This window comes from Schistocerca cancellata, chromosome 8 (assembly GCF_023864275.1).
Source record: "Schistocerca cancellata isolate TAMUIC-IGC-003103 chromosome 8, iqSchCanc2.1, whole genome shotgun sequence".
NCBI lineage: Eukaryota > Metazoa > Arthropoda > Insecta > Orthoptera > Acrididae > Schistocerca > Schistocerca cancellata.
In genome coordinates, this window is record NC_064633.1 from 572750681 (window position 1) to 572777882 (window position 27202).

At 46.5% G+C, this 27202-nt stretch overlaps 1 protein-coding gene across 1 annotated transcript in view; it reads left to right on the forward strand.

Annotated features, from left to right (window-relative positions):
* LOC126094625 (signal peptidase complex subunit 3) overlaps positions 1 to 27202 on the forward strand; it is a 69342-nt gene that overhangs the window by 37562 nt on the left and 4578 nt on the right. The window contains exon 3 of the mRNA XM_049909107.1: positions 270 to 358. Within this exon, the coding sequence (XP_049765064.1) occupies positions 270 to 358 (89 nt within the window). The remainder of the gene's footprint in view (positions 1 to 269; positions 359 to 27202) is intronic.

The following is a 27202-nucleotide window of genomic DNA, read 5'->3' on the forward strand; positions in this document are numbered from 1 at the left end:
ATTATTTCTGTAGCTGGTATACTCGTGTCCTGTCTCAACCATTCTGATGTGCAGCATTTCACATTATTTAGACCAACTGCTCAGGTTGTAGACCAAACTACTGAGCTTTTATCCACACGTCTGACTGTTGGTGTTCTGCTTCTGAAACATTTTTGAAACAAACTTAGTTATTATGTACTTGGTATTTGAGCTGTGCATTTGTGTTTATTGTTGTATTTGTTATAAAAATTTTGCAATGGGGAACTGATGTTTTCTTTAATAATAATTAAACTTGACAGACCTGTTCAACTGGAATGTGAAGCAGCTATTCCTGTACCTGACAGCAGAGTACGCTACTCCAAATAATCAACTCAATCAGGTGTGTACTACAGAAATTTGATATTTTTATGATTGTTATTATATGCATATTGTACATAGAACAGCTTCTTGAGAAATGGTGACTATTGCTGCAGTGAAACTTCCTGACTGGTTAAAAATTTGTAATTGAGCATAACTTGAATCAGAACTTTTGTGCAAAGAATAGAGTACTTTGATTCCTTATCCACGGGTCAGTTTTAATCTCTAAGGACGCTTCATTACTACTTGTACTCTGATGTAAAGCTACATTTCAGAAAGATTGACTAACTCAAAAAATGTGTTGAGTGATCTGATTTGCAATTATACTAATAAGTAACTTTAAAAATTGTATGTATATGAGGTTAGATCACTTCTCAGCAAATAGAAGAGACCTTTAAAAGTACACAGCAGCATAGGAAGGAAGATAAATTTCTTAGATTACGGATAGCTGGTACCCAGCACCAACCCCCTCTCTAGGCCCCCCTCGGCCCTCCCCCCCCTCGGCCCTCCACACACCCCCTCGGCCCTCCACACACCCCCTCGGCCCTCCACACACCCCCTCGGCCCTCCACACACCCCCTCGGCCCCACTGCCCTCTCCCCTGTCTACAAATTACTACTACTACTTACTGGTGCTTTTATGCCAATAAGTTGGTGATTGTCTTATATTAGGTGTTTTGCAAGTGTGGTGTGTGTGTGTGTGTGTGTGTGTGTGTGTGTGTGTGTGTGTGTGTGTTTCCATTGTTCAGTGCCTTAGGTGTTGAAAATATGTTATTTTAAAATTTACGGTTGCCTTTCACACACATGCTGCTCCCCCCTGCAGGTCCGGGGATTAGAATAGGCCCGAAGTATTCCTGCCTGTCGTAAGAGGCGACTAAAAGGAGTCCATCCCCCTCACGGGGGTAGTTAGCGCCTGCGTCCGGAGACGGACGGTTCCACGACCTATAATCGTGGTCTTTTTGGTTTTTCACTTCTCGTCTCTTCCTTCCTTTTGTTGGTTCCTTTCTTTGCTCTTCTCCACCTCACTGTCTTCCTTACTCTTTCCCTTGACTTCTCATTGCCTTCTTCTCATTGCCTTCTTCTCATTGCCTTCTTCTCATTGCCTTCTCCTCATTGCCTTCTCCTCATTGCCTTCTCCTCATTGCCTTCTCCTCATTGCCTTCTCCTCATTGCCTTCTCCTCATTGCCTTCTCCTCATTGCCTTCTCCTCATTGCCTTCTCCTCATTGCCTTCTCCTCATTGCCTTCTCCTCATTGCCTTCTCCTCATTGCCTTCTCCTCATTGCCTTCTCCTCATTGCCTTCTCCTCATTGCCTTCTCCTCATTGCCTTCTCCTCATTGCCTTCTCCTCATTGCCTTCTCCTCATTGCCTTCTCCTCATTGCCTTCTCCTCATTGCCTTCTCCTCATTGCCTTCTCCTCATTGCCTTCTCCTCCTTGCCTTCTCCTCCTTGCCTTCTCTGGTCTCCGCCTCGGCGTTTGAGACAGTCTGTCCTCTTTCTCCCTCTCTCTTCTTTTTCCTCTTCTTCCTTCCTCCCTGTGTGTGCCTGAAGGCCGACCCACGCGTTCGCACGCGTAGCCGGTGACGGGGTAACGCGTAAGTCCCCACCCTGGGTAGACATGTAAGGCACGCGCGTACCCCCTGGTAATGGCCAGGCCCGGGGAGGGGTGATTGCCTGAGCTGATACCTTCTGACCATGCCGATTGGTCCCTCCGTCTGTTTCTCGGGAGGTGTGACCTGAGGTGTAAACATTCACCTAAGGCGGGAGTGCCCTCTGAGAGGGTCCCCACAAGGAAGGAGCGCGCCATCAGAGACGCTGGCAATCATGGGGGATTCCTCCGCAATGGATTCTACTCCATCTCTCTCGACTTCGACCCAAAAACGGAAACGTGACCAGCCAACAGTGACAAAAGTACTACCGCCTGCCCCACAGTTCCTCGTAGTTTCTCGATCTGAGGACGGAAAGGATTTTTCCTCTGTCAACCCTTTTGTTATTCAGAAGGGCGTAGATGCCATAGCCGGATCTGTCAAATCTTGTACCAGGTTGCGTAACGGTACCTTATTACTAGAAACTGAGAATGCCTTTCAGGCACAAAAACTGCTTCGGGCCACACTCCTGTACACGTTCCCTGTCCGGGTGGAGGCCCACCGAACTTTGAATTCGTCTCATGGTGTAGTCTATACTAGCTCCCTCGACGGATTGACTGACGAGGAGATTCAATCTTTCCTCACTGAGCAGGGCGTGACGGCTGTCCATAGGGTCATGAAAAAGGTCAACAATGACCTTGTACCGACCCGGACACTTTTCTTGACCTTCGATAGTGTTAAGCTGCCATCGCGCATCAAGGCGGGCTACGAGGTTATTTCTGTTCGCCCCTATGTCCCGACACCTACGCGCTGCTACCAGTGTCAGCGTTTCAATCACACTCGACAGTCTTGTTCCAATGCGGCTAAATGTGTCACTTGTGGCAGGGATGCCCATGAGGGTGACTGTCCACCTCCGTCTCCTCGTTGTGTGAACTGTCAGGGTGACCATGCCGCATCCTCCTGCGACTGTCCTGTCTATAAGGAAGAACGCTGTATCCAAGAAATTCGGGTCAAAGAGAAAGTGTCCACCTCGGCTGCTCGCAAGCTATTGGCTAGTAGGAAGCCCACGCTGCTCCCAGCGGGGAAATACAGTACTGTCCTCGCCTCTCCTCGGACTACCCGGGAGGTAGCAACCCAGACATGCGATCTAACCTTCAGCACCACGGTCGTCCGTTCGGCCAGTGCTAAGATCGCGCGGTCGACGTCTCCTCTTCCTCCCATCACCCCACAGACACCAGCCCCTTCCTCAGCTTCTGCTAAGACGAAGACCCCGAAGTCAGATACACGGGCCTTCAAGAAGGAACCATCCCGTGCAGACTTCCTCCGTACCTCGACCTCCCAGCCTTCGACCGGTACTTCCACCAAACGTCCTTCCAAAAAGGCGCATAGGAAGCACAGTTCTCCTTCTCCGCCACGGCGCATTTCTTCTCCTGCGCCACCCAGCGGTTGCCGCCCCAGGCCGTCATCCGTTTCGCCTGGCCGCACCGCTGGTAGCCGTACATCTGGCTGTTCACCGGCGGAGGAAGCTCCCCCTCCCGGCCATCCTCCCGAGATGGCCGATGACCCTATAGACCCCATGGACGATGACTGTCCGCCTCCTGATAGCGGCGGCAGTGCTCGCTCGAAGCCAGGCCCTAAGCGGCCTTCGAGGTGACCCCTTCTATCATCTTCCTTTTCTTACGATGGCACTTATTCACTGGAATATTCGCAGCATTCGCTCCAACCGAGAGGACTTGAAGTTGCTGCTCCGCTTGCACCGTCCGCTCGTCGTAGCCCTCCAGGAAACGAAGCTACGCCCATGCGATCAAATTGCCTTGGCACACTACACCTCTGTGCGTTTTGACCTACCCCCTGTGGTAGGTATCCCAGCTCATGGAGGGGTTATGTTGCTGGTCCGGGATGATATTTACTACGATCCCATCACGTTGCACACCGGCCTGCAGGCAGTTGCCATCCGCATTACTCTCCCCACTTTTACGTTTTCCTTTTGTACCGTTTACACTCCATCGTCATCTGCCGTTACCAGGGCAGACGTGATGCAACTTATTGCTCAGCTACCTGCACCATTTTTGTTAACTGGAGACTTCAATGCCCACCATCCCCTTTGGGGCTCTCCAGCATCCTGCCCGAGGGGCTCCTTGTTAGCAGACCTTTTCAACCAGCTCGATCTTGTCTGCCTCAATACTGGCGCCCCTACTTTTCTTTCGGACACATCTCACACCTATTCCCATTTAGACCTCTCTATTTGTACTCCCCAACTTGCACGCCGGTTTGAGTGGTATGCACTTGCTGATACATATTCGAGCGACCACTTCCCGTGTGTTATCCATCTCCTGCAGCATACTCCCTCTCCGTGCTCCTCTAGTTGGACCATCTCCAAGGCAGACTGGGGGCTCTTCTCTTCCAGGGCGACCTTTCAGGATCAAACCTTCACAAGCTGCGATCGTCAGGTCGCACACCTCACGGAAGTCATTCTCGCTGCTGCTGAATATTCCATCCCTCTCCACGTCGCGTACCGGTCCCCTGGTGGACCGCAGCATGTAGAGACGCTTTACGTGCTCGTCGACGTGCTTTACGCACATTTAAACGCCACCCTACAGTGGCGAATTGTATCAATTATAAACGATTACGTGCTCAGTGTCGCCGTATTATCAAAGAAAGCAAGAAAGCCAGCTGGGCTGCTTTCACAAGCACCTTCAACAGTTTTACTCCTTCTTCTGTTGTCTGGGGTAGCCTGCGCCGGCTATCTGGCACTAAGGTCCACTCCCCAGTTTCTGGCTTGAAGGTCGCGAATGACGTCCTTGTGGCCCCTGAGGCAGTCTCCAATGCCTTCGGCTGCTTTTTCGCAGAGGTTTCAAGCTCCGCTCATTACCACCCTGCCTTCCTCCCCCGCAAACAGGCAGAGGAGGCTATGCCACGTAACTTCCGCTCCTCGAATTGTGAAAGTTATAATGCCCCATTCACCATGCGGGAACTCGAAAACGCACTTGGCCGATCACGGTCCTCCGCTCCAGGGCCAGATTCTATTCATATTCAGATGCTGAAGAACCTTTCTCCTGCGGGTAAAGGTTTTCTTCTTCGTACATACAATCGCATCTGGATTGAGGGACATGTTCCCGCATGCTGGCGCGAGTCTATTGTTGTCCCGATTCCTAAGCCAGGGAAGGACAAGCACTTGCCTTCCAGTTATCGACCTATCTCGCTTACCAGCTGTGTCTGTAAAGTGATGGAGCGAATGGTTAACTCTCGATTGGTTTGGCTGCTCGAGTCTCGACGCCTACTTACCAATGTACAATGTGGATTTCGTAGGCGCCGCTCTGCTGTTGACCATCTGGTTACCTTGTCGACCTTCATTATGAATAACTTCTTGCGGAAGCGCCCGACCGCGGCTGTGTTCTTTGATTTGGAGAAGGCTTACGACACCTGTTGGAGGGCGGGCATTCTCCGCACCATGCATACATGGGGCCTTCGCGGTCGCCTCCCTCTTTTTATTCGTTCCTTTTTAATGGATCGACAGTTCAGGGTACGTGTGGGTTCTGTCCTGTCCGACACCTTTCGCCAGGAAAATGGGGTGCCACAGGGCTCAGTTTTGAGCGTCGCTCTCTTTGCCATCGCGATCAATCCAATAATGGATTGCCTCCCAGCTGATGTATCAGGCTCCCTTTTCGTGGACGATTTTACCATCTATTGCAGCGCGCAGTGTACACGTGTCCTGGATCGCTGTCTTCAGAGTTCTCTTGACCGTCTTTACTCCTGGAGTGTCGCCAATGGCTTCCGTTTTTCTGCCGAGAAGACGGTCTGTATTAACTTCTGGCGCTACAACGAGTTTCTCCCACCGTCCTTACGACTCGGTCCCGTTGCTCTCCCAATCGTGGAGACAACCAAATTTTTAGGCCTTACCTTTGACAGGAAACTTAGCTGGTCTCCACATGTGTCATATTTGGCCGCCCGTTGTACCCGTTCTTTAAATGTCCTCCGTGTTCTCAGTGGTATGTCGTGGGGAGCGGATCGAACCGTCCTACTTCGTCTATATCGGTCGATCGTCCGCTCCAAGCTGGATTATGGGAGCTTCGTATACTCCTCTGCACGGCCATCCATCTTACGCCGCCTCAACTCCATACAACATCGGGGTTTACGACTTGCAATCGGAGCATTTTATACCAGTCCCGTAGAGAGTCTTCATGCTGATGCTGGCGAATTGCCACTCACCTACCGGCGCGATATACTGCTTTGTCGGTATGCCTGTCGGCTACTGTCAATGCCCGACCATCCGTCTTATCGTTCCTTTTTTGACGACTCTCTTGACCGTCAATACGGGTTGTATGTCTCTGCCCTGCTACCCCCTGGAGTTCGCTTTCGTCGCCTCCTTCAACACCTTAATTTTTCACTCCCTGCAACCTTTCGAGTGGGCGAGAGCCACACGCCACCTTGGCTCCAGGCTCAGGTCCGCGTTCACCTTGACCTCAGCTCGCTCCCAAAAGAGGTCACCCCCGGTTCGGTCTACCACTCCCGTTTTTTGGAACTTCATTCGAAGTTCATCAACATGACTTTCATTTATACAGATGGCTCTAAGACCAATGACGGGGTCGGGTGTTCCTTTATTGTCGGGGCACAAAGTTTCAAATACCGGCTCCATGGCCATTGTTCGGTCTTCACAGCTGAGCTCTTTGCCCTCTACCAGGCTGTTCTTTACATCTGCCGCCACCGACATTCTGCTTATGTCATCTGCTCCGACTCCCTGAGTGCCATCCAGAGCCTCAGTGATCCGTACCCGGTTCACCCTTTCGTACACCGGATCCAACGCTCTCTTCGGCAGCTGGTGGACGTCGGTTCTCCGGTTAGCTTTATGTGGGTTCCTGGCCATGTCGGTATCCCTGGGAACGAAGCTGCAGATGCCGCGGCCAAGGCTGCGGTCCTCCAGCCTCGGACAGCTTCTTGTTGTGTCCCTTCGTCCGATTTTAGCAGGGTCATTTGTCGGCGAATTGTATCGCTGTGGCATGCCAATTGGGCTGCACTTACCGACAACAAGCTTCGGGCCTTAAAACCTCTTCCCGTGGCTTGGACGTCCTCCTCATGCCCTTCTCGGCGGGAGGAGGTCGTTTTAGCCCGGTTAAGAATTGGACACTGCCGGTTCAGCCATCGCCATCTGCTGACGGCTGCGCCGGCGCCGTTCTGCCCATGTGGGCACTTGCTGACGGTTAGACACATTTTAATGTCCTGTCCAGATCTTAACACACTGCGCCTCGATCTTCACCTGCCAAATACTTTCGATGCCATTTTAGCGGATGACCCACGAGCAGCTGCTCGTGTTCTTCGTTTTATCAATTTGACAAACCTCGCTAAGGACATTTGATGATGCTGTTTTTTAATCCTATGCCTGTCAGTCTGTCTTTTATCGTGTTTTCCCTTTTAGTTGTTGTTGTCAACTTGTGCCTCGCGGTGCATTCTTAGAGTAGTCAGGGCGCTAATGACCATTGAAGTTGTGCGCCCTAAAAAAAAAAAAAAACACATGCTGAATTAGTCATTGATGGTTTATTGACATACATCTGCTTCACTGAATTTACCTGAAGTTGTGCTGTGTGTTAGTAATCTTACTTTTCACTGTGTAGATATTTCCCCTCAAGTAATTTAAGGGAAGACATCAGCGACAGTTGCATAAGAGTATTACAGGTTAAACATTTATTTCTCACCACACAATACAAGAAGCTTCCTCTCTCTCTATCGCTCAGTGCAAGTCCCTGTCAAAAGCACAAAACTCCACACTTCCGCTTAGCCACGTTGGTCAGCAATCTTCTTTGCCTCAATGTCCTCATAGTCGCCTCACTCCTCTTCCATCTCCCCGAGTGTCAACATCAGTGGCTTTTGCTTATTTGGTATGGGGTGAATTGAGGGGGAAGGCCATGTGGATGACTGTAGTGGGATGTGGAGGGGGGCCCTGTTGGTTCTTCCACTGCTGGCAACAGTGTTTAGTTTTGTAGATGATGAATGGTTGGAATGTGTAGCCGGGACCAGCGAGTTGTTTGGAATAGTAACTGGCAGAGTGATCGTTCACTTGTCAGGGGAAATTGTGAAGCCACCACCATGAAATCTACATTTGTTGGTAGACGGATGGTCCTAACGAGGTCAGTGGCAATTGTCTTGGTCGTGATATCTGGGGCTGCATATGTTGGTTCCACCCAGAGGTTATCGTCAACTAATTTGACTGCAATTTCATCTGGTTGAAAGTCTCTTACGTTGGGCGTTCGCGTTTTTGGTTCAGTGGATTGCGATCTAGTCGTATGAGGAGCATCTGGATTGCTGTCATCCTGTAAGTTGTTGGTATCTCTTTCGGTGATGATGGTCCATGCTGGTTTTAATCTGTTAATGGAGGCCATTTCAGGGTTGCTGTTGACATAAGTATCAGATTTGTGGCTCTCTGTGTTTTATCACTCAGAATTGTCCATTGGAGGAAAGCTGTAAGGCCAGCTATATAGGTGTACATGGAGCTTTTGTTCATATCCTAATATGCTGTATTCCAATGCAAGAGAGATAGTCTGCACTCGAGAAAGGTTGTCAGCCATGGTGTTATCCACTCTGTGCAGGTGCTGTACATCATTTGAATATTGAGAAATTAAGTCAGGATTACGTAACTGCCTTCAGTTGACAGCTGTCACTGCTAGCGGTTTGTGAGCAGTGTAAATGATAACGTGTTGTCTCTCTGTATCTTCTTGAAAATAACATATGGTATTGTATACCACCAGTGATTCACCTTTGAACTCTGAACATTTTGTTTAGGATGCTGTTAGTTCCCTGGAGAATAATATGAGTGGCTGTGAATAGCGTGCCTCCTTCTGCAAGAGGACTGCCGCAGTAGCCGAGTCGCTGCCATCAATTGTGATACTGTATTTTATGGACTGCAAGACACACGTTTTTCTTCGAAAAACTAGCCCCAAAATTCAGGTGTATCTTATTTTCAAAATTAATATAAAAATGTCCAGTGTTTTATTTAAAATTCCCGCCAGCCTTATAAATACCATATATTCAGTGTCACGGGAAACCTCTCTCTATCTGGCAACATTGAATTCAACTGCAGCAAGAGTGCACCAACGCGACGAACATGAGTTTTGGGGATTCAAAAGTGTGTTAACACTGTCTCTCTCCTGCCCCACCATTGCAAACCCAGAACACTAACGTATGATGGGTCATTGAATTCTATGGAGCCAGAGTGAACTAGAATTTAAAGTGATTTGTGTTATCAGTAACAGTACAATATTTTTGTTAGCAGCTAGTTTCTTAATGGAAAAAAATAAAAGGTATTTGTATGATGCAGGCTATAAATTGAAAGTAATAACATATGCAGAAGAACATGGAAACATAGCAGCGGAACAACAGGTCGTCCTTCCACCAGCAGAAGGAAAAAAATCATGATCAGCAGGCTGGTAAAGAAGAACTGAAAAAACTGAGGAAAGCTAAATGTGCAAATTTAGGACTAAATGCAAAATGGCCAAAACTATATGATAATGTATTGAAATGGATTCAAGGACACTGTCAAAATGGCATTGGAATTGATACAAAAATGTTTTAAATACAAGCTTGTAAGCTAACACTACAGTGGAACTTACAACTTTAAGGGTGGAGTTCATTGGTGACAAAACCAAAGTATCTCAGAAAATGCCACAAGAGTATGAAGAGAGAATATTATCTTCCCATTGCATTATTATTCAACATCGAAAGAAAACCAATGTGGAACTAAGCCAAATAGCAAAAATGGATGAAACTCCTCAGTCATTTGATATGCAGAGTTAACAGAACTGTTACCATGAAAGGTGCTAAAACTGTAACTATAAAAAAAATTAGACATGAAGAAGTGCACTACACTGTTTTCCTTTCATGTTGTGCTGACAGTACTAAACTTAATCCAATAATCATTTTTAAGTGCAAAACAATGCCAAAACCTTCTGAAATACTGCCAGATGGTTATGTTCATGTACATGACAGGGGTTGGATGGATGAGGCAGGTATGAAAGTATGGATTAACAGATTGTGAGAGAGAAGGAACGGTTCTTCATTGAAGAAGAAGTCCCTTCTTGTGCTAGATCAGTTTAGCAGTCACTTGAAAAATTCTGTGAAAGAGAAACTGAGACAGGTAAATACAGAGCTTGCTGTTATTCCAGGAGAACTTACTTCATGATTGCAGTGTTTTAAAGTCTCAATAAATAAACCATTTAATGTGTGTATGAGAGAAGAATGGAACAAGTGAGTGGTGGATGAAACTCAACAAAAATTGATGCTGAAGGGAGCTTTAAAATGACCTACAAACATGTGTGTCAGTGGATAAGAGTCATGGTCTAGAGTGAGAGAAGACATCGTTAAATCAAGAAGTGTGGCATAAGTAACACTCTTCATGGCAGTGAAGACCATCTTATAATATATGAAGAGGACAATCATTAATGACAAAGAGGAAGAAGGAGAAGAAAGTTCAGATGACAATTTTCAGGTATTTTAAAGGTCTGTCTAGTTTTATAAACTAAGAATTTTTTTTTAGTCTGTCTTTGCCATCTAATAATAAAAATGGCAGAAATGTTAAGTTTTTAAAAAATGCTTAAAATTAGGGTGCACCTTATAGTCCATAGTGTCTTATAGTCCGTAAAATACGGCCAGCGCTTTTAGCACCTGGTATAGGATGTGCCAGTGAGACTACTGTTGCAAGGCAGTCCTTAGAGCAGTTGAATGTTAATTTGTGTGTTTGCCATCTGTACATATTTTTGTTTCACTTGTGTATGAGGGCTTGCCAGTGTGTTTGTCAGAGGTGCCTGAATATCCACAAGATGAGGTAAGTATCATTGTTAAAAATTCAGGATACTCGAGAACTGGTGAAGGTTTTGGTAAGTTTGTAATAGTGGCAGATGACGGATGAAATTGGCCCCGTCTGGTGTTGGTTTGATTCTCTTTTTATTGATTGTGTCCAATGAATGTAACTTCATGCTTCTGCAATTGCAATTTGTCTTCATTGATTGTCACACCTGCGCCATGGAGGGTAGTGAGAATGAGTTTGAGGTGACGTTTGTGACTGTGGGGATTGGTAGAGAAAATTAAAAAGGCGTCGAGATACATGTGTTGGCAATCAGTCTTGAAGAGTACTCCATTGCTAAAACACTGCCATGTCTGTGCCGCGTTTCTCAGTCCATACAATATTGCTAAGAACCCAAATAAGCCGAAGGGTGTAATAATCCCTGTTTTACCTATGTCATTTGTATACATGGGAATTTGATAATAGGCTTTGTCAGTCACACTAAAAATCAAGCTCCCACAAGTGAATGTGTGAAATCTTGAATGTTTATGATGGGTATGATGGGATAATTGTTGTGGAACATGCAAGAATTAAGAAACCTATAGTCTGCATAGTCTCGTGGAACTAACTTTTTTTCTAATATTACGGGAAATTCCTAAGTGCTGTTCAATGGATGGACTATGCCTGCTTGCAACATTTCATCTGTTGCTATCTAAGCTACCTGGGGATGAGCTGGTGCGAGGTGTCATACCTTGTGGCGAGTGGATGAACCAGAGGTCATGTTGATGCAGTGCATTGTGCCATTTCTAATAGTGCATTGGTAGAGTCTCAACTCATCGTGAGTTGGGCAAGGAGTCTAATTCAATTGTCAAAGTACCGGTTGTGAGGCAGATAGTGCTGTGGTTGACCTGTTTAGAGTGTTTGCTAGACACAGTGTGTTATGGTGTGTTACGATGTCGACTGGATGCAGCTGTGCGATGTGACTGTCCAGTGAAGGTGTGGCTTCATGTTCTGATGCCACTGTGGTGTATGACATTTCTCAGAGTTGGTCACTTGCATACACAAGTGCAAGGGATATTTCATTTATTTGCCGAAGCAGGTCGCCGCTGGCACTGCAAAGTCACTAAATTGATGTACATCTGGTGGAGTCGTTCTTGGATTGTGTTGATGGTTTGTATGGTTGTAAAACACTCATGTACAAATGGGCCAGTGTTGGCCAAGGTTGTGACGTAGATCGCAGATGAGCATGAGCATTAGTTCACAGTCCTTGGTGAGATTGGGGCAAAAAACCCCAGGATGGATTGTCATGTGACATGATGGAATAAAGCACCAGGTAAGATGAGAGGCTGAATTTGTGAAGAAAGCTGACCCCCTTTCATTGGTTCAGACATGTCAGTTAAGTAAAATGTCCAACTGTGACATAGCTCATCCTTATCTTGTCTGGCTAGCTCCACAGTGTCATGCAAGCAGATGCTGGCACTGTTAGCTGCATGTAGTTGTAGTCAGAGGTTTTCAGCATGTTGTTCAAACATTAGATGAGGTGCGGTGTTCATATGACACTGTGTTGATAAGAAAGTGCATGTCTGTGGAATGGTCCTAGATAGATATAGAGATCCTTAGTGAGAAATAACTGTGGTACAAGAGAGACGTCTAGGTGTTGCGGCATGAACTGGTGCGCCAGTTGCAACTGATGATAGTCACTTGGGTATGAGCAATGTTGCCAACAGTTTCAGGTGGCTACACCGTACTGCACATGGTACAACCAGTGTTGTAGCCCGGGGGAGGCAAGATCAGCTGGCACAGCATTTACTGTAGACAATGATGTGCTGTGCACAGTCTGCAATTTGGTGCTAGTAGAGGGGCCCATGATGTTAGCTTCACATGAAGTCTGGTGATGTTGAGATGGTTTGGTTTTCATGCTGGCCGACCAGGTGACAGCGACAGGTGTGTCCAGGTTGCTGTGCTGCATGTGCTTACCAGTGAATGCAATCTGTCCACTAGGGTCTGTCTCTCATGTGTGGTGTCTTCCAACACATGCACAGTCATTGTGAGCTGTAGAGGCGGAAGTTTGATGATCTGTAATGTCCAGCAGGCTGGATATGGCATTAACGTGGAGCCCATCAGCAAACATAAACAGCATCGTAGCTACGGAGGAGATCCCTCTGAGCTGCAGGTTGTAGGTCACCTGTCGCACTTGCTGCCCAAGGGTGTGAGCAATCCATTGTAGCAATGCTGCTTTTGCGGCATCTTACTTATTATGTGCCAGAGGCATAAGGTAATGTCACTGATTAATTCTGTGTGTTCTGCAAAAAGGAGATCAACATTACAAATTTTGAGTCATTGTTTACAATACCTAACAAAACGAATATGCACATTGCCATGGCAAACCATAATGTCACTTGATCAGATGTGAAAGACGGGAGTTTAGGATGTGGTGCAGCTCTACACTCTACTGTGAAGCAGGTGAATAAGGTGGCTAACCCATTGCAATAAATGGTGGTTTTGCAACAGGTTGGCTATCATTTTTATCTGTTATTCTGTAACTGTTGTTAAAGTGCAGCCATGTTCAAAATATTGATGTGATGTGAAGTCTGATAAGAGTTGTACTTGCTGAGCCAGAATAGTTAAGTATGACCGATAACTAAGCAGTCGTTCACAGTGCAAGTAGAGTTGGGAATACGGTGTCAGCATTGCACAGTGGTTGTGCTGTAAAGCACGTGCATCAAATATTGGTGATTGTGGCACAGTAGACACTGAAGATACTGTTGGCACAATATCCGTTTGCACAAAAACTGGACTTGGATTGCCCTTAATGCTGGTCGACAAGGGGTTGGCATGTAAGTTCACTAATAAAAACTCCAATTGTGGTAGTTGTTGAGTCACAGTCAGTGTGTCTTGTTTTGATGAGTTTGGAGCAGTACAGCAACAAAAAGAAAAAGTTAATGAAGTGCTATAAAGTGGTGCAAAACAGTATTTTGCAATTAACTTGGCATCCATTGCTGTAGTCATTGCCAGTGTAGAGGTTTTCCTATATTTACTGGAAGCAAACACCAGTGACAATTGCACCCAAGTATTTAAAGTTAAAAATTTATTTCTCACCACACATTACAAAAAGCCCTGCCCCCCCCCCCCCCCCCCCCCATCTCTCTCTCTCTCAACTGCTTGTACAAATCACAGAGGTTCCATGCCTCCTCTCGTCTGCATTGCTCAGCAGTCTTCTTTGCCTTAATATCCCCATAACTGTCACCACACACATGATGATGGTTTGTGTTCTTTCGGACATGTCTGAAAGAACAGATGCCATTGGTGATATTGCAGCTCTCGGAGAATGAAATTATAGTGAAATCCAGACCTTTAGCTGCTTACAGGCATTGTTAGATATAAGCAGGGACAGTTGAAAATGTGTGCCCCGACTGGGACTCAAACCCGGGATCTCCTGCTTACATGGCAGATGCTCCATCCGACTGAGCCACCGAAGACACAGACTCCCTAAGGGGCTCACGGTCCTTTCATGAGTACATGCGTGCCAATCATGAGACCCCAAGCTATTGCAGCCTTCCTTCCTTTCCCAGGCTGCATTTCTTTTCCCTTCCCCTCCTTTCCTGTCCTTCCTCCTCTCCCTAGTCCTAGTTTATGTTGGCCCCACTACCCTCCTGGTTATGTTGGCTTTGTGATTTGGTTTTGTTCCATGATTACCTCATCCTTTTGGCACTCTCTGGTCCCCCTCTGGGGTTTGCTCTCCCTTACTAAATTTCTATTCCGTAGTGTCAGCCATTTGGGGAAGAGCAACTTACCTAGTGTCTCCAGCGTGTGCCCTCTTAGTTCCTTCCATATTTTTCTTCACATCATTGTCAGATGCTAGGGTACATAGCTAGCACGGTAGCCAGCCTGTGTGGTGGGGTCACTATGTACCGTTTTGGTTGAGCCTCTTGAAAACACAGAGATCGTGCTTCTGCTACCTGAGCTGTGACCCCCTCATGTAAGCCTAGGAGTGGTTGCTTGTCATCCTGGAACATCGGAACTCCCAGCAATGGCCGCCGTGCCAGACGGCCCTTGCTGTGGCTGGCTGGCACCTGTAGGGAGAGCCCCTGATCGGTGTGGGTGGTATCATGGCAGACGCTATGCAAATGAAATGTATACGGGTTCAGAACTCTAGCCGTTCTTCTACAGCTGTCTCTTTGAATGGAAATGATTCTTTTAGTGCTGCTTCTTTTGCCCCTTCGGCCTTCCCTTCCATGGCTACGCCCTAGGAGGGGGGTCAGGCTCATCGGCTAAGGGCAAAACCTTTCCTCCGCTATCTGGTTTGCACCAGGAGTGATGGGGATACTTTCACCAATACCAGATCTTTATTTTTGTGGAACACATTGAAGACAAGTTTGGCAAAGTGGACTCTCTGAACAAGATGTGGTCGGGTTCGTTGTTGATCAAAACTGATTCAGCTGCTCAGTCTGCAGCCCTACGTGCCTGTGACCATCTTGGCAAAATTCCTGTGTCCATTACCCCCCTCCCCCCCACCAGTCTTTGAATATGGTTCAAGATGTAATTTTTCACAGGGACCTCGTCCTTCAAACGGATGAGGAACTTAGGGACAGTCTAGGACGACGGGGTGTTAACTTACTTTGGTGTGTTCAGAAGGGCCCGAAGGACAATTACAGTGATATTGATGCCTTTATCCTGGTGTTTGAAGGAGATACCCTCCCTGAGAAGGTCAAGATTATGGTTTATCGATGTGCTGTGAAGCCATACATCCCACCACCTATGAGATGTTTTAAGTGCTTGCATTTTGGAGACATTTCTTCCCACTGTTCGTAGACCCCTCTCTGTCGTGACTGGATGTCCACTCCATGAGGGGAGTTCCTGTGTTCCCCTCCTGTGTGTGTTAATTGTCATGGCAGTCCTTCTCCATGTTCACCGAATTGCCCGGCTTATAAGAAGGAAAAGAAGATACAGGAGTATAAGTCCCTCAATCGTCTAACCTACACTGAGGCTCCTAAGAAATATGCATGTCTCCATCCTGTGTCAATGACGTCTAGCTATGCTATAGTTACATCTTCACCTCCCCCCCTCCCCCCCCCCCCCCCCCGTGCCAAACCCATCTCTTCCCCCTCTCCCTTCCGGGTGCTGCTACCCCTCCCCAGCTAGAGAAGTGTCCCACTTCTTCGGTGTCTGCTGGTCAAGGGTACCCCTCCCCAGGACCCCCTTTCCCAGCACCTTCAAGGCCAAAGGTTTGCTGCAACACAACGACCACGAGAACCGCGGTCTGTTTGGCCCGTAGGTTGCCCGCTCTCTTTCTGTTCCCGATCTTGCTGCAGCTGGTTCCTTTATGCAGCACGGCCCTCCTCAATCTCAAACAGAAAAGAAGAAGAAAAATAAGTCCTGGGACAAGGAGCCTCTGGTGTCGCTAGGGGTCCCGTCCCCAGCTTTGCAACCTGACTGACCTGCTGTTCATGGATGTCACCCCCTCCTTGTCGGTAATGGATGGTGACCTGCGGCATGACTGGCTTTAGCCTGTTCACCCCGCATTTGAATCATCATTCTGTGGTTATGCAGTGGAATTGTAATGAATATTACTGTCACTTTCTGGAGTTGAAATCCCTTATTTCGTTTCACTCTGCAGCTTGAGTGGTTCTACAGGAATATCATTTTACTGATGATCACTCACTGACCCTCCATGGTTTCCGTGCTTTCTGTTGAAATAGGGTTGCCCCCCCTGTGGGCCTCTGGCGGCGTTTGTACATTGGTCTGTACGGACATTGCTAACATGTGGATTCCTCTTCAAACTACATTGAAAGCAGTTGCTGTTGGGGTCCACCTGGACTCTGGGGTCATAGTTTGCAATCTTCATCTCCCTCCTGACAGGACTCGTACATCTGCTGCCTTCAGCAACTTCCTCCTCCTCGGGGATTTTAATGCTCATTATCCCTTGTGGGGCAGTGCATTCCATCTAGTCAGGGACTTCTCATAGACCACTTTCTTGCAGACCACGACTTGTGCCTCCTTAATGGTGGCTCCCTCACCCATTTCAGTGCCGGTCATGGTACCTTTTCTGCCATTGATCTTTCTCTTTCTTCTCCCTCCCTCCTCCTGTCATTACACTGGTCCCCACATGATGACCTTTGCAATAGTGACCACTTCCTGTTGATTATCTCACTCCCCGATGGACAGGTTAATTCGTTGGTCTTTCCAACGCGCCAATTGGCCTCTATATACTACACAGGTTGTTTTTTTCTCCCTCTTTGTCGCGTTGTATTGATGACGTCCAATGTGAAATGTCTGATGCAATTGTTAGTGCTGCTAGCCTTGCTATCCCATACTCATGTGGACTATTTCACTGCCAGCAAGTCCCGTAGTGGAGTACAGCCAATGCCATTGTCATCCGTGATCGCCATCGAGCTTTGCAACACCTTAAGAGGCATCCATCCACTGCCAATCTTGCTACCTTTAAATGCCTTTGCGCCAATGCCCGTTACTTAATCAAATGGAGCAAACGGTTGTGTTGGGAATGGTTTGTTTCTTCCCACGGTTCTACTGTCACTATGTCACAGGTATAGGCTACACATCGCTCTCTCTAAGGTTGCCATCGGCAGTCTACCCTCCCGGGCCTTGCCATCCCGGATGTGCTCTGGACGGACGTGTTGATTCTCGCAGAACATCTTGCGATGCATTTTGCAACAGCATCAGCATCAACCTCCTATATGGCTGCTTTCTTCCACCAGAAACAGCGGGCTGAAGCTTCTGCCTTATGTTTTGCCCCATGTCAGTCAGAATCTTACAACAAACCTTTTACTGAATGGGAACTTCTTTCTGCATTTCCTTCTTCTCATGAAAGGGCTCCTGGCCCAGACTCCATTCATAACCAATTGCTTCAACATCTCAGTGCTCCACAACGACAACATCTTCTCTAGGTGCTTAACCGTATTTGGCTCCAGGGTGACTTCCCTGCTCAGTGGAGGGATAGCATCGTGGTTCCTGTTCTTAAGCCTGGTAAGAAACTCCTGTTTTTTTAAAGCTGTCAGCCAGTTCGTCTGACAAATGTTGTTTGCATGTTACTTGAACGAATGGTAGCCCGTTGGCTCAATTGGGTCCTTGAATCTTAGGATCTCTTGTCCCCTTACCAGTGTGGCTTCCGAGAGGGACGATCTCCGATTGATCATTTACTTTGATTGGAATCTGCAGTTCGGCAGGCTTTTCCCCAGTGCCGCCATTTGGTTCCAGTATTTTTTGACCTTCGCAAAGCCTATGATATGGCTTGGTGCCATCATATCTTACTTGCACTTCATGAGTGGGCTCTTCAGGGCCCACTCCCAATTTTTATCTGCCAGTTCCTGTTCCATCGGTCGTTCTGGGTTCGGGTTGGTACTGTTTTTAGTTCTCCACGGGCCAAGAAGAATGGCATCCCACAGGGTTCCGTCTTGAGTGTACTTCTTTTCCTCATTGCTATAGATGGACTTGTGGCCTCCATCGGTACTTTGGTCACCCCTTCTCTGTATGTGGATGATTCTGCATTTGGGTTAGTTCCTCTTCGATGGCCTCTGCATTTATCTGTATGTGGATGATTTTGCATTTGGGTTAGTTCCTCTTCGATGGCCTCTGCAGAGCAGCAGCTCCAGGGTGCTATACAGGGTGCCTCTGCATTGACCCTCTCACACGGGTTTCAATTCTTTCCTTTAAAATCGCGGGTGGTCCACTTCTGTCACTGTACTACAGTCCACCCCAATCCAGAGCTTTACCTCGATGCACAATAATTACCTGTGGTCCCACAGTTTCATTTCCTGTGCCTTCTTTTCGACAACAAGCTCACTTGGCTGCCTCATATCAGACTTCTGAAGATAGGATGTTCCCATAAACTCAATGTCCTTCTCTTCCTTGGTGCTCCTTCCACACCGCACCTCCTGGATCCGGTCCACCATCGTGGTATTCGTTTGGCCACTGATGCCTTAAGTACTAGCCCTGTTGATAGTCTTCTGGTTGAAGCTGGGATTCCCCCCCCCACCCCCCCCCCCACCCCCCACCCTTTCTGTTCGGCGGTCCCAGCTTCTGGTTTCTTATGCAGTCGCTGTCCATTCCTCTCCCTCTCGACCTTCCTATTCTATCCTGTTCCCAGACCAAGGACGTCACCCACCTGATTCCCGCCCAAGGGCGGGTTTACCGGTTGGGCTCCACCTTGCATCTCTTCGCCATGATTTTCAGCTTCCTTCTTTGTCCTGTCTCCCATGTTCCCTCTCCATCACCCCCCCCCCCCCTTGCCCCCCTTGGTTAGTTCCTCGGCCCCGGATTCGGATGGATATCCGCTGAAGTCCGAAGGATTCCATTCCCCTGATAGTGTTCTGTTATTTTTTCCACCGAATTTTATGGGAGTTTCAGGATGCTGTTGTTTTTTGCATCAATGGTTCTAAATCTGCTGATCGTGTGAGATATGCCTTCCCATTCTCTGTTGGCATGGAAAATCATCTCCTGCCAACTGCATGTGGTGTGTTTACTGCGGAGTTGATGGCAATTTCCCAGGCCTTTATCTTTATTGAACAGTCCTAACTCAACTCCATTTTGTTATGTATGGACTCAATGAGTGGCCTTCAGGCTATTGACTGTTGTTTTTCCCACCATCCCTTGGTCTCGGCCATCCGTGACAGTCTCGCTGATCGTTCCGTTGACTTCCTTTGCATCCATGGCCATGTGGGTATACTAGGTAATGTGCTTGCTGATCATTTGGCTGGGGGAGCAGTCACTTAACCCCCTTCTGTCACCCTTCCTGTGGCGGATTTACCGCTTCATATCAAATCCCACTTCACACAGTCAGGGCCAACTCTTGGGAGGCTACCTCCCTGTCTAATAAACTTCATGCGATTAAGGTGATAACTGTCCTGTGGCATTCTTCCTTCCGCTTCTCCCAAAAGGACTTGACCACCCTGTGTTGTCTCTGCATTGGCCATACCAGGCTGACCCATGGTTTTATTTTGCGTAATGAGCCACCCCCACTTTGTGGTTGTGGAGCCTTCCAGTCAGTAGCCCACATTTTGGTGGAATGCCTTCTTCTTTTGGCTCTGCATACTAAGTACAGACTTCCCTGCACTTTACCTTCAATGTTGGCAGACGATTCCCGGATGGTTGAACTGGTTCTCAGTCTCCTCCATGAAAGTGGTTTTTAATCTCCCACTGTAAGCTGTGTTTGGAGAGTCCTGACTCCCCTCCCTGGCCAAGATCCTCTTTTCTCTCTCTTTTACTCTGTTTTTATCGCTTTCTGGATTTGGGTAGTTTCCTTTTAGAGTACACACTTTTAATTTCTAGCAGTTTAACACTTTTGAATAGCAGGTGGTCTTGCCTGTACTGCATCAGAGGTGGGATATTTCCTGCCTCTGGCATGGCCTTGGGGTTGTCCACTTGCTGAATTCCCTCCTTTTGTTTTCACCATTGACAACACGACTGCACTTTTACGTTTTTCAGCTCTTTGCTTTGTATCGTTGTGACTCTTCTGAGATGTAAATCCGTCCCAATGGGCCACCTTTGAAACAAGGGACTGATAACCCTGCTGTATGGTCCCTTCAACACCAACCAACCGAGGACACAAAGGGTAGTGCAACTGCTGGGACTTATCTCTGGCATGCTCCCCGTGAGACCCATGCTTCAAACTTACTGTCTACACACTACATTTGCAGTGCCCCTGCCCAGTATACTCATTACTCACGGCAGTCAATCTACCGATTCCTGTAAGAGTTTGGGCAATGTAAGTGCATCTGCACTGAAAAAGATCATTGGCCAGTAAGCCTTATCTATATGATGATGGTATCTGTTCTTTCAGACATGTCCGAACTCTTTCGGGAATCGGTAGATTGACTGCTGTGAGTAATGAGTATAGTGGGCAGGGGCACTACAAATGTAGTGTGTGGACAGTAAGTTGGAAGTATGGGTCTCACAGGGAGCATGCCAGAGATAACTCGCTGCGGTCGCACCATCCTCTGTGTCCTCAGTTGCTCAGTATAGTGGGCAGGGGCACTACAAATGTAGTGTGTGGACAGTAAGTTGGAAGTATGGGTCTCACAGGGAGCATGCCAGAGATAAGTCGCTTCGGTCGCACCATCCTCTGTGTCCTCAGTTGCTCAGTCGGATAGAGCGTCTACCATGTAAGCAGGAGATTCCGGGTTCAAGTCCCAGTCGGGGCACACATTTTCAACTGTCCCCATTGATATTTTTCAATCCTTGTAAGCAGCTAAAGGTCTGGATTTCATTGTAATTTCACTGTCACCATAAGTCATCTTGAGTATGTAATAGAACATTTCTCTCTTCGTCTTGTATATTTGTAAAACTTGTCTGGTCGTTTCAGTAACTGTGGGAAGAGTGTACAGTGTGTGCTACAGGCGCATTGTTATCCATAAAAAAATCTTGTTGTTCGGGAACATGAAGCCCATGAATGGCTGCAAATTGTTTCTAAGTAGCTGAACATAACCATTTCCAGTCAATTATCAGTTCAGTTCGACCACAAGACCCATCCATACCATGTAAGTATAGTCCACACTATTAAGGAGCCACCACCACCAGCAGCTTGCACATTGCCTTGTTGATAGTTTATGTCCATGGCTTCATGAGGTCTGCATCACATTCAAACTCTATCATACCAACTGAAATTGGGGACTCCTTTGACCAGGCCACAATTTTCCAGTCAGATTTCTAGGGTCTAACTGAGATCATGAGCCCAGGAGAGATGCTGCAGGTGTGTTGTGTCATCAGCAAAGGCACTCGAAACCAGATGTGTGCTGCCATAGCCCATTAACACCAAATTTTGCCACACTGTCCTAATGGATATGTTCGTCATACGTCCCACATTGATGTCATGTACGTCCCACATTGATGTCTCTGGTCATTTCACGCAGTGTTGCTTGTGTGTTAGCACTGACAACTCTAAACAAACGCAGCTGTTCTCAGTCATTAAGAGAAGACAGTCGGCCACTGCCTTGACCATGGTGTGAGGTAATGCCTGAAATTTGGTATTCCCAGCACAGTCTTGACACTATGGATCTCTGAATACTGAATTCGCTAGTATTTACTGAAATGGAATGTTCCATGCTATAGCTCCAACTGCCATTCCATGGTCAAAGTCTGTTTCAGTCATGCAGCCATAATCACATCTGACAACTTTCCACACGAATCACGTGAGTACAAATGACAGCTCTGCCAATACGCTGCCTTTTTATAACTTGTGTATTCGATGTTGCGGCCATTTGTTTATGTGCATATCACCATCCCACGACTTGTCACCCCAGTGAGTGCCACACTGGGCAACCTACCCTGCACAATCCTCAGTTCTGCAAAATTTTTAATGGGAGCAGAAAGTCAGATCCAACAAAGGGACCATACAGTTAACAATTAAAAGTTGCAGAATGTGGAAGGGAAGAAAACAATTGCTCAGAATCACCAACCAAATCCAAGCACAATCAGTACCAAGAAGACCACCCAATGGAATGGCAGAGAAGAAAAAAGAAAAGTAAAAGGACAGACTTCCAGTATGGAGAGGGAAGTAGCATTGCGAGGGCTGGGGCCCCCTCGGTGGCGCAGCATATACTCACGAAGGATTTCTACTTTTCCCAAATATTAAAACATCATCAGTGCAACATCGAGTTCCAGAATAGCTGCCTGCATACGACAATGAAGCACCCTGAACAACCATACTGTTGAAGCCTCATCAAGTGGCTTAAGATGATGTATTGCTTACGGACAATACTTTCCAAATACGCAAACCTAAGCAGGCACTTTCACAAATTTGTAAGTGACCATCAAATAGAATTATAACAAATCTACATTACTTCACAACAACATTATGAAAAGGATAGATTACTACTCACCACATAGAGATATTGAGTCGCACACAGGCACAACAAAAGACTGCTAATACTGTGAGCTTTTGGCCAAAAGGCTTTCGTGTCCACTATCTCTGTCCATCGAGGCAGCCTGAGTGCATCAATAATGTCTCTCAATTTCCCGTTGACATTGGCAGAACATATTGACATTTTGCCTTGCATTTTGCTGTAGTCCATTTTGGTTGCTATATTCCTAATATCTGTGTTGATAAAATTTTTGTACTTGTCAACAGCCTTTACATTAGGACATTTTCTTTTAGGGATAGGTGGGGGCAGGAACACTGCATAAATGGAACTTTTTTTTATTAGAGAAGCCCAGTGTATGGGAGGTGTCAAGCATTAGCATTATGAATAAATTGCTGTCAAAACATTAAGCCTAGTGTCTAGCTTACTATCCTCCTCCCTCTGGTATTTTCATACATCATTAACTACTGAAAAGAGAATATTACTAACTGAAATTAATTGTTTAACAAGCTAGGATGTGTTCAGAGGCACCAATAACACGTGCCAGTGGTCATCCAATAACATCAGCCGACAGCTTGGTCACTGTGTCCAGTCATCAGGTTTTGGTGGGGTCAAGGTGGACGGACTCACTCCTAACATACAGTGAGATTATAATTAAACTTTCAAAATGTTGTAGAAAGAACACCACTGGTCAGAATTACGTCAAATTGCAATGGAATATTATTGGAGGAGGAGGAAAATGTATGGCAGAAGAAAAAAAAGTGAAAATTGATCAATAGATGGTGCTGCATATGTCGGAATATGTAAATGAAAACGCCTGTCATGTGGATCACCTATTAAAGTTGGTATAAACACGCTGAGTACACAGCTTATACTCCTTTTGTGTCTGCGACGTTTGCCATGACTGTCTCAATGCAGGGTCACGCCCTGCTTGTAAAGCCGTATTACAAGAATGTTGACTGTGCACATGTCGCTCTGCAGAAGTTCTGGGCACTGAAGGATTTGAAAAAAGGCAATGGTCCGATGAATGGAGAAAATGATTTGGAAATTTGAAAAGACTGGTTCTTTTGGGTGTAACCTGGAAGAGCGAAGAAACGAATTGATTAGACGTCAGTGGAAGCAGTGGCCACAGCAATGCTGGAGGAGACGAGTGGTGGTGTGCAAAGTGTAGTGCGCGGAGAGTTGCCCAAACATTGGACATAAGCGGTAGCAAGGTGCGTAAAAGCCTTCGAAACATTCTTCTTTGCTAACCATTCAAAATTACCCATGTGCACGAGTTATTTCATGTTGACCTGCTAGCAAGAGATACCTTTGCTTTAGCCCACATGGAACTGGACAATGATTGGCTGCGGAAGATTTTGTGGACAGACAAAGCCCACTTCCATCTGACAGGATGTCAATACACAGAATTGTCAAATATGGTTAATCGAAAATCCACACGCAAATCAACCAGTACCACTTCATTCTGAAAAGGTCACTGTGTGGTGCAGGTTTACAGCATCATTTATCATAGGGCCACATTTTTTCGAAGAGACAGGTTTTCAGAAATGCTGGTATTTTCAGCTGCCATTTCCCTACAGCCTGGCCATTCCGATCACCTGACCTTAAGCCGTGTAACTTCTGGCTGTTGGGCTATCTGAAAGATGTTGTGTTCAGTGTTCGATTGCAGACTTACTACATTAAAGGTAAGCATTGTGCAACACATTCTGAACGTGACCCAGAAACACTTTGATCAGCTGTGGAACACGCTGTTTCTCAATTTCAACTTGTTACAGAAAATGGTGGACAGCAGATTGAACTCTTTTTGCGCCACTCACACAGAAATGAATAATCAGATTTGATTTTGATTGATTCTTTTTATGCAGTTTTTGGCCTCAGGATAATTAAAAACTGATTTTTCCCATCTGATGTGATATGACCTTGCTGTGGTGGATGGGCTTACGTAACTAACAGTATCACAACTGTACACCCATGCACATTGAGTAGTACAGTTTGTTTAACATCAAACGTACACCTTAGGCATTGTTGTATGAGTCATTTGTAGTCGACCACTATTAAATAATGACACTTCCAGCACTATCTATTGCTACATTTTATAACAATTTATTGTTCTTCTGCCATACATTTCCCCCCTTCTCCAATAATATTCTGTTGCAATTTGATGTCATTCTGATCAGTGGTGTTATTTCTTCAGAAAAAAGTTTTAATTATAATCACCCTGTATACCAATATCCCATTAATGGCAATGAGAAAAAGTGACACTCAATACCAAGCTGTGTGAGATGGTTTTCTCTTGGACCTGTTGGGCTGCTGGTCACTCCTGCATTGTATGTTGATGAGTTCTGCATTTGGTACAACTCCCATTCTGTAGCCTCCACTAAACGCCAGCCCCAAGAGACCATCTGGGGACCATGTAGCACAGTCCCATTTCTTGGCCCACGTTTCTGATAAAAAGCTGACTTGGTTGCCACATATTCGTCAGTGAGAGATTAGCTGCAAGTGGAAGCTTAATGCTCTCCTCTTCGTTGCCCACACGTCTTGGGGTGTGTATTGTGCTATTCTTATCCATATTTACTGGGCCCTGGTTTTGTCCCGACTGGACTATGGTTACCAGGTTTCAACTTTAAAACTGTTAGACACAGTCCACCATTGTGGCATACATTTGGCCACTGGTGCCTCTTGGACTAGTCCTATACACACTCTCCTTACCGAAGCGGGGCTCTTCCCCTTCAGATTTGATGGAACCAGCTATTGGTCACCTATGCAATTGCCATTTGACCACATATCCTATTCTCTTTACCAGTTGGAATGCACCACACTTCCCTTTGCCAGGATCTCCATCTCCCCTCCCAGGATTGTGCTCCCTGTGTTTGTTTTCTTGTACAGATTAGGACCAATCTCTTCCAAGGTCCTAATGTCTCGGCCACCTATGTGACCTTTCGGCATCTGTTACGTCCAGTTCTCCAAGAGCTCCTGAGTGCTATCATCTTTTACACCGAGAGCTCTAAAACTGTGGATCAGACGAGATGTGCTTTTACATCTGCTGTCAGTATGGAATGCCATTTGTTGCTGGGAACATGTAGTGTGTATATGGCAGAGGTGACAGCTGTTGACAGATGACCATGTCTTAATACGTACTGACTCAATGAGCAAACTCACTAGGCTATTGACCATTGCTATTGCCACCCTTTGGTCTCCACTATTCGTGACGTGCCCGCTGACCTTTATTGTGCTACCTGCTCAGTTGTCTTTCTGTGGATCTGAGGCCATGTAGATATACCCTTGGTTGACTGTTTGGCTAGAGGAGCATTTACTCACTCCACGTTCGCTTTGTCGACCCCAGGTGTGGATTTGCAGGTGTACGTGAGACCTCTATTCACTCGGAAATGGAATGACATCTGGAGTGCTACTGCACCATTTAATAAACTCCGCACGATGAAGGAGACTACTGCAATGTGCTCTTCCTTCTGCTTATCCTAGAAGGAATCCCCAGTCCTATATCATCTCCACATTGGTCATACCAGGTTAACTCATAGCTTTCTTTTGTGTAATGAGTTACCCGTACTTTGGAGTTGTGGAGCCCTAGAGGCAGTATCTCATCTTCGTGGAATGCCCCCTCCTTTTGGCCATCTGCGCTAAGTATCAACTTCTGGAGTCATTGCCTCTAATCTTGGTGGACAATTTGTGGATGGCTGAACTAATTCTTTTTTCTCCATGAAAGTGGTTTTTCTTCTCAGTTATAAGTTTTAATCTACCGCCGGAGCAGGGCCAGGGTGGTTGGGGATGGGGCATCTCCCTCTGTATGTTAGGTCTGGAGAATCCCCAACCCTAATTCCTTGGCCAGACTACTCTATCATCCATCTTTTACTGTTTAATCACTTTTAGAAACTCTTTGCCTCCTTTCTGCCGCACCAAATTTTGTGTTCTGGGTATCGCACTTTACTGAATAGTGGGCAGTCTTGACTGTAATGGATCAAGGGTGGGACATTTCCTGTCGCAAGCAGGACTCCCACCTGCTGACTTCCCTATCTCCTTCATCTTGCTTTTATTATTGACAGTCCAAGAGAGATACATTTCTTTTTTGCCTTTTCGCATTTACTGTTATGAATCTCCTGATTAGACCGTTGAGCGAGGTGGCGCAGTGGTTAGCACACTGGTCTTGCATTTGGGAGGATGATGGTTCAAACCCACATCCAGCCATTCTGGTTTAGGTTTTGTGTGATTTCCCTAAACCGCTCCAGGCAAATGCTGGGATGGTTCCTTTGAAAAGGCACAGCTGAATTGCTTCCCCATCCTTCCCTAATCCGATGGGACTGATGACTTTGCTGTTTGGTACTCTTCCCCAAATCAACCAACCATCTGATCTGATTGGATCAGAAAAAAACATCTTAGTGGGCACCTTTGCTTCCAGATGCACCATTCCTGGATCAAAGTGCTGATGACCTCGTTATTTGGTCACGTTCCCTCTCCCTGCAATAAACCAACCAACCAAAAGTAGAAATTGTTTTGTCACATGCAGGCTGCAAGGTGATTCACAGCTTTGTAAGAAATGGTTTAGTCTCTGATTGTGGAGCAAATGAGCAAACATATTGTTGTTATGTAACAAGATGCCTTCTCAGATATTTTTTGGAAAACCTTAGAAGGAATACTCCAGCGTATCAGGCTGCAATTACTTGATCTATATTATACAAGTCTACT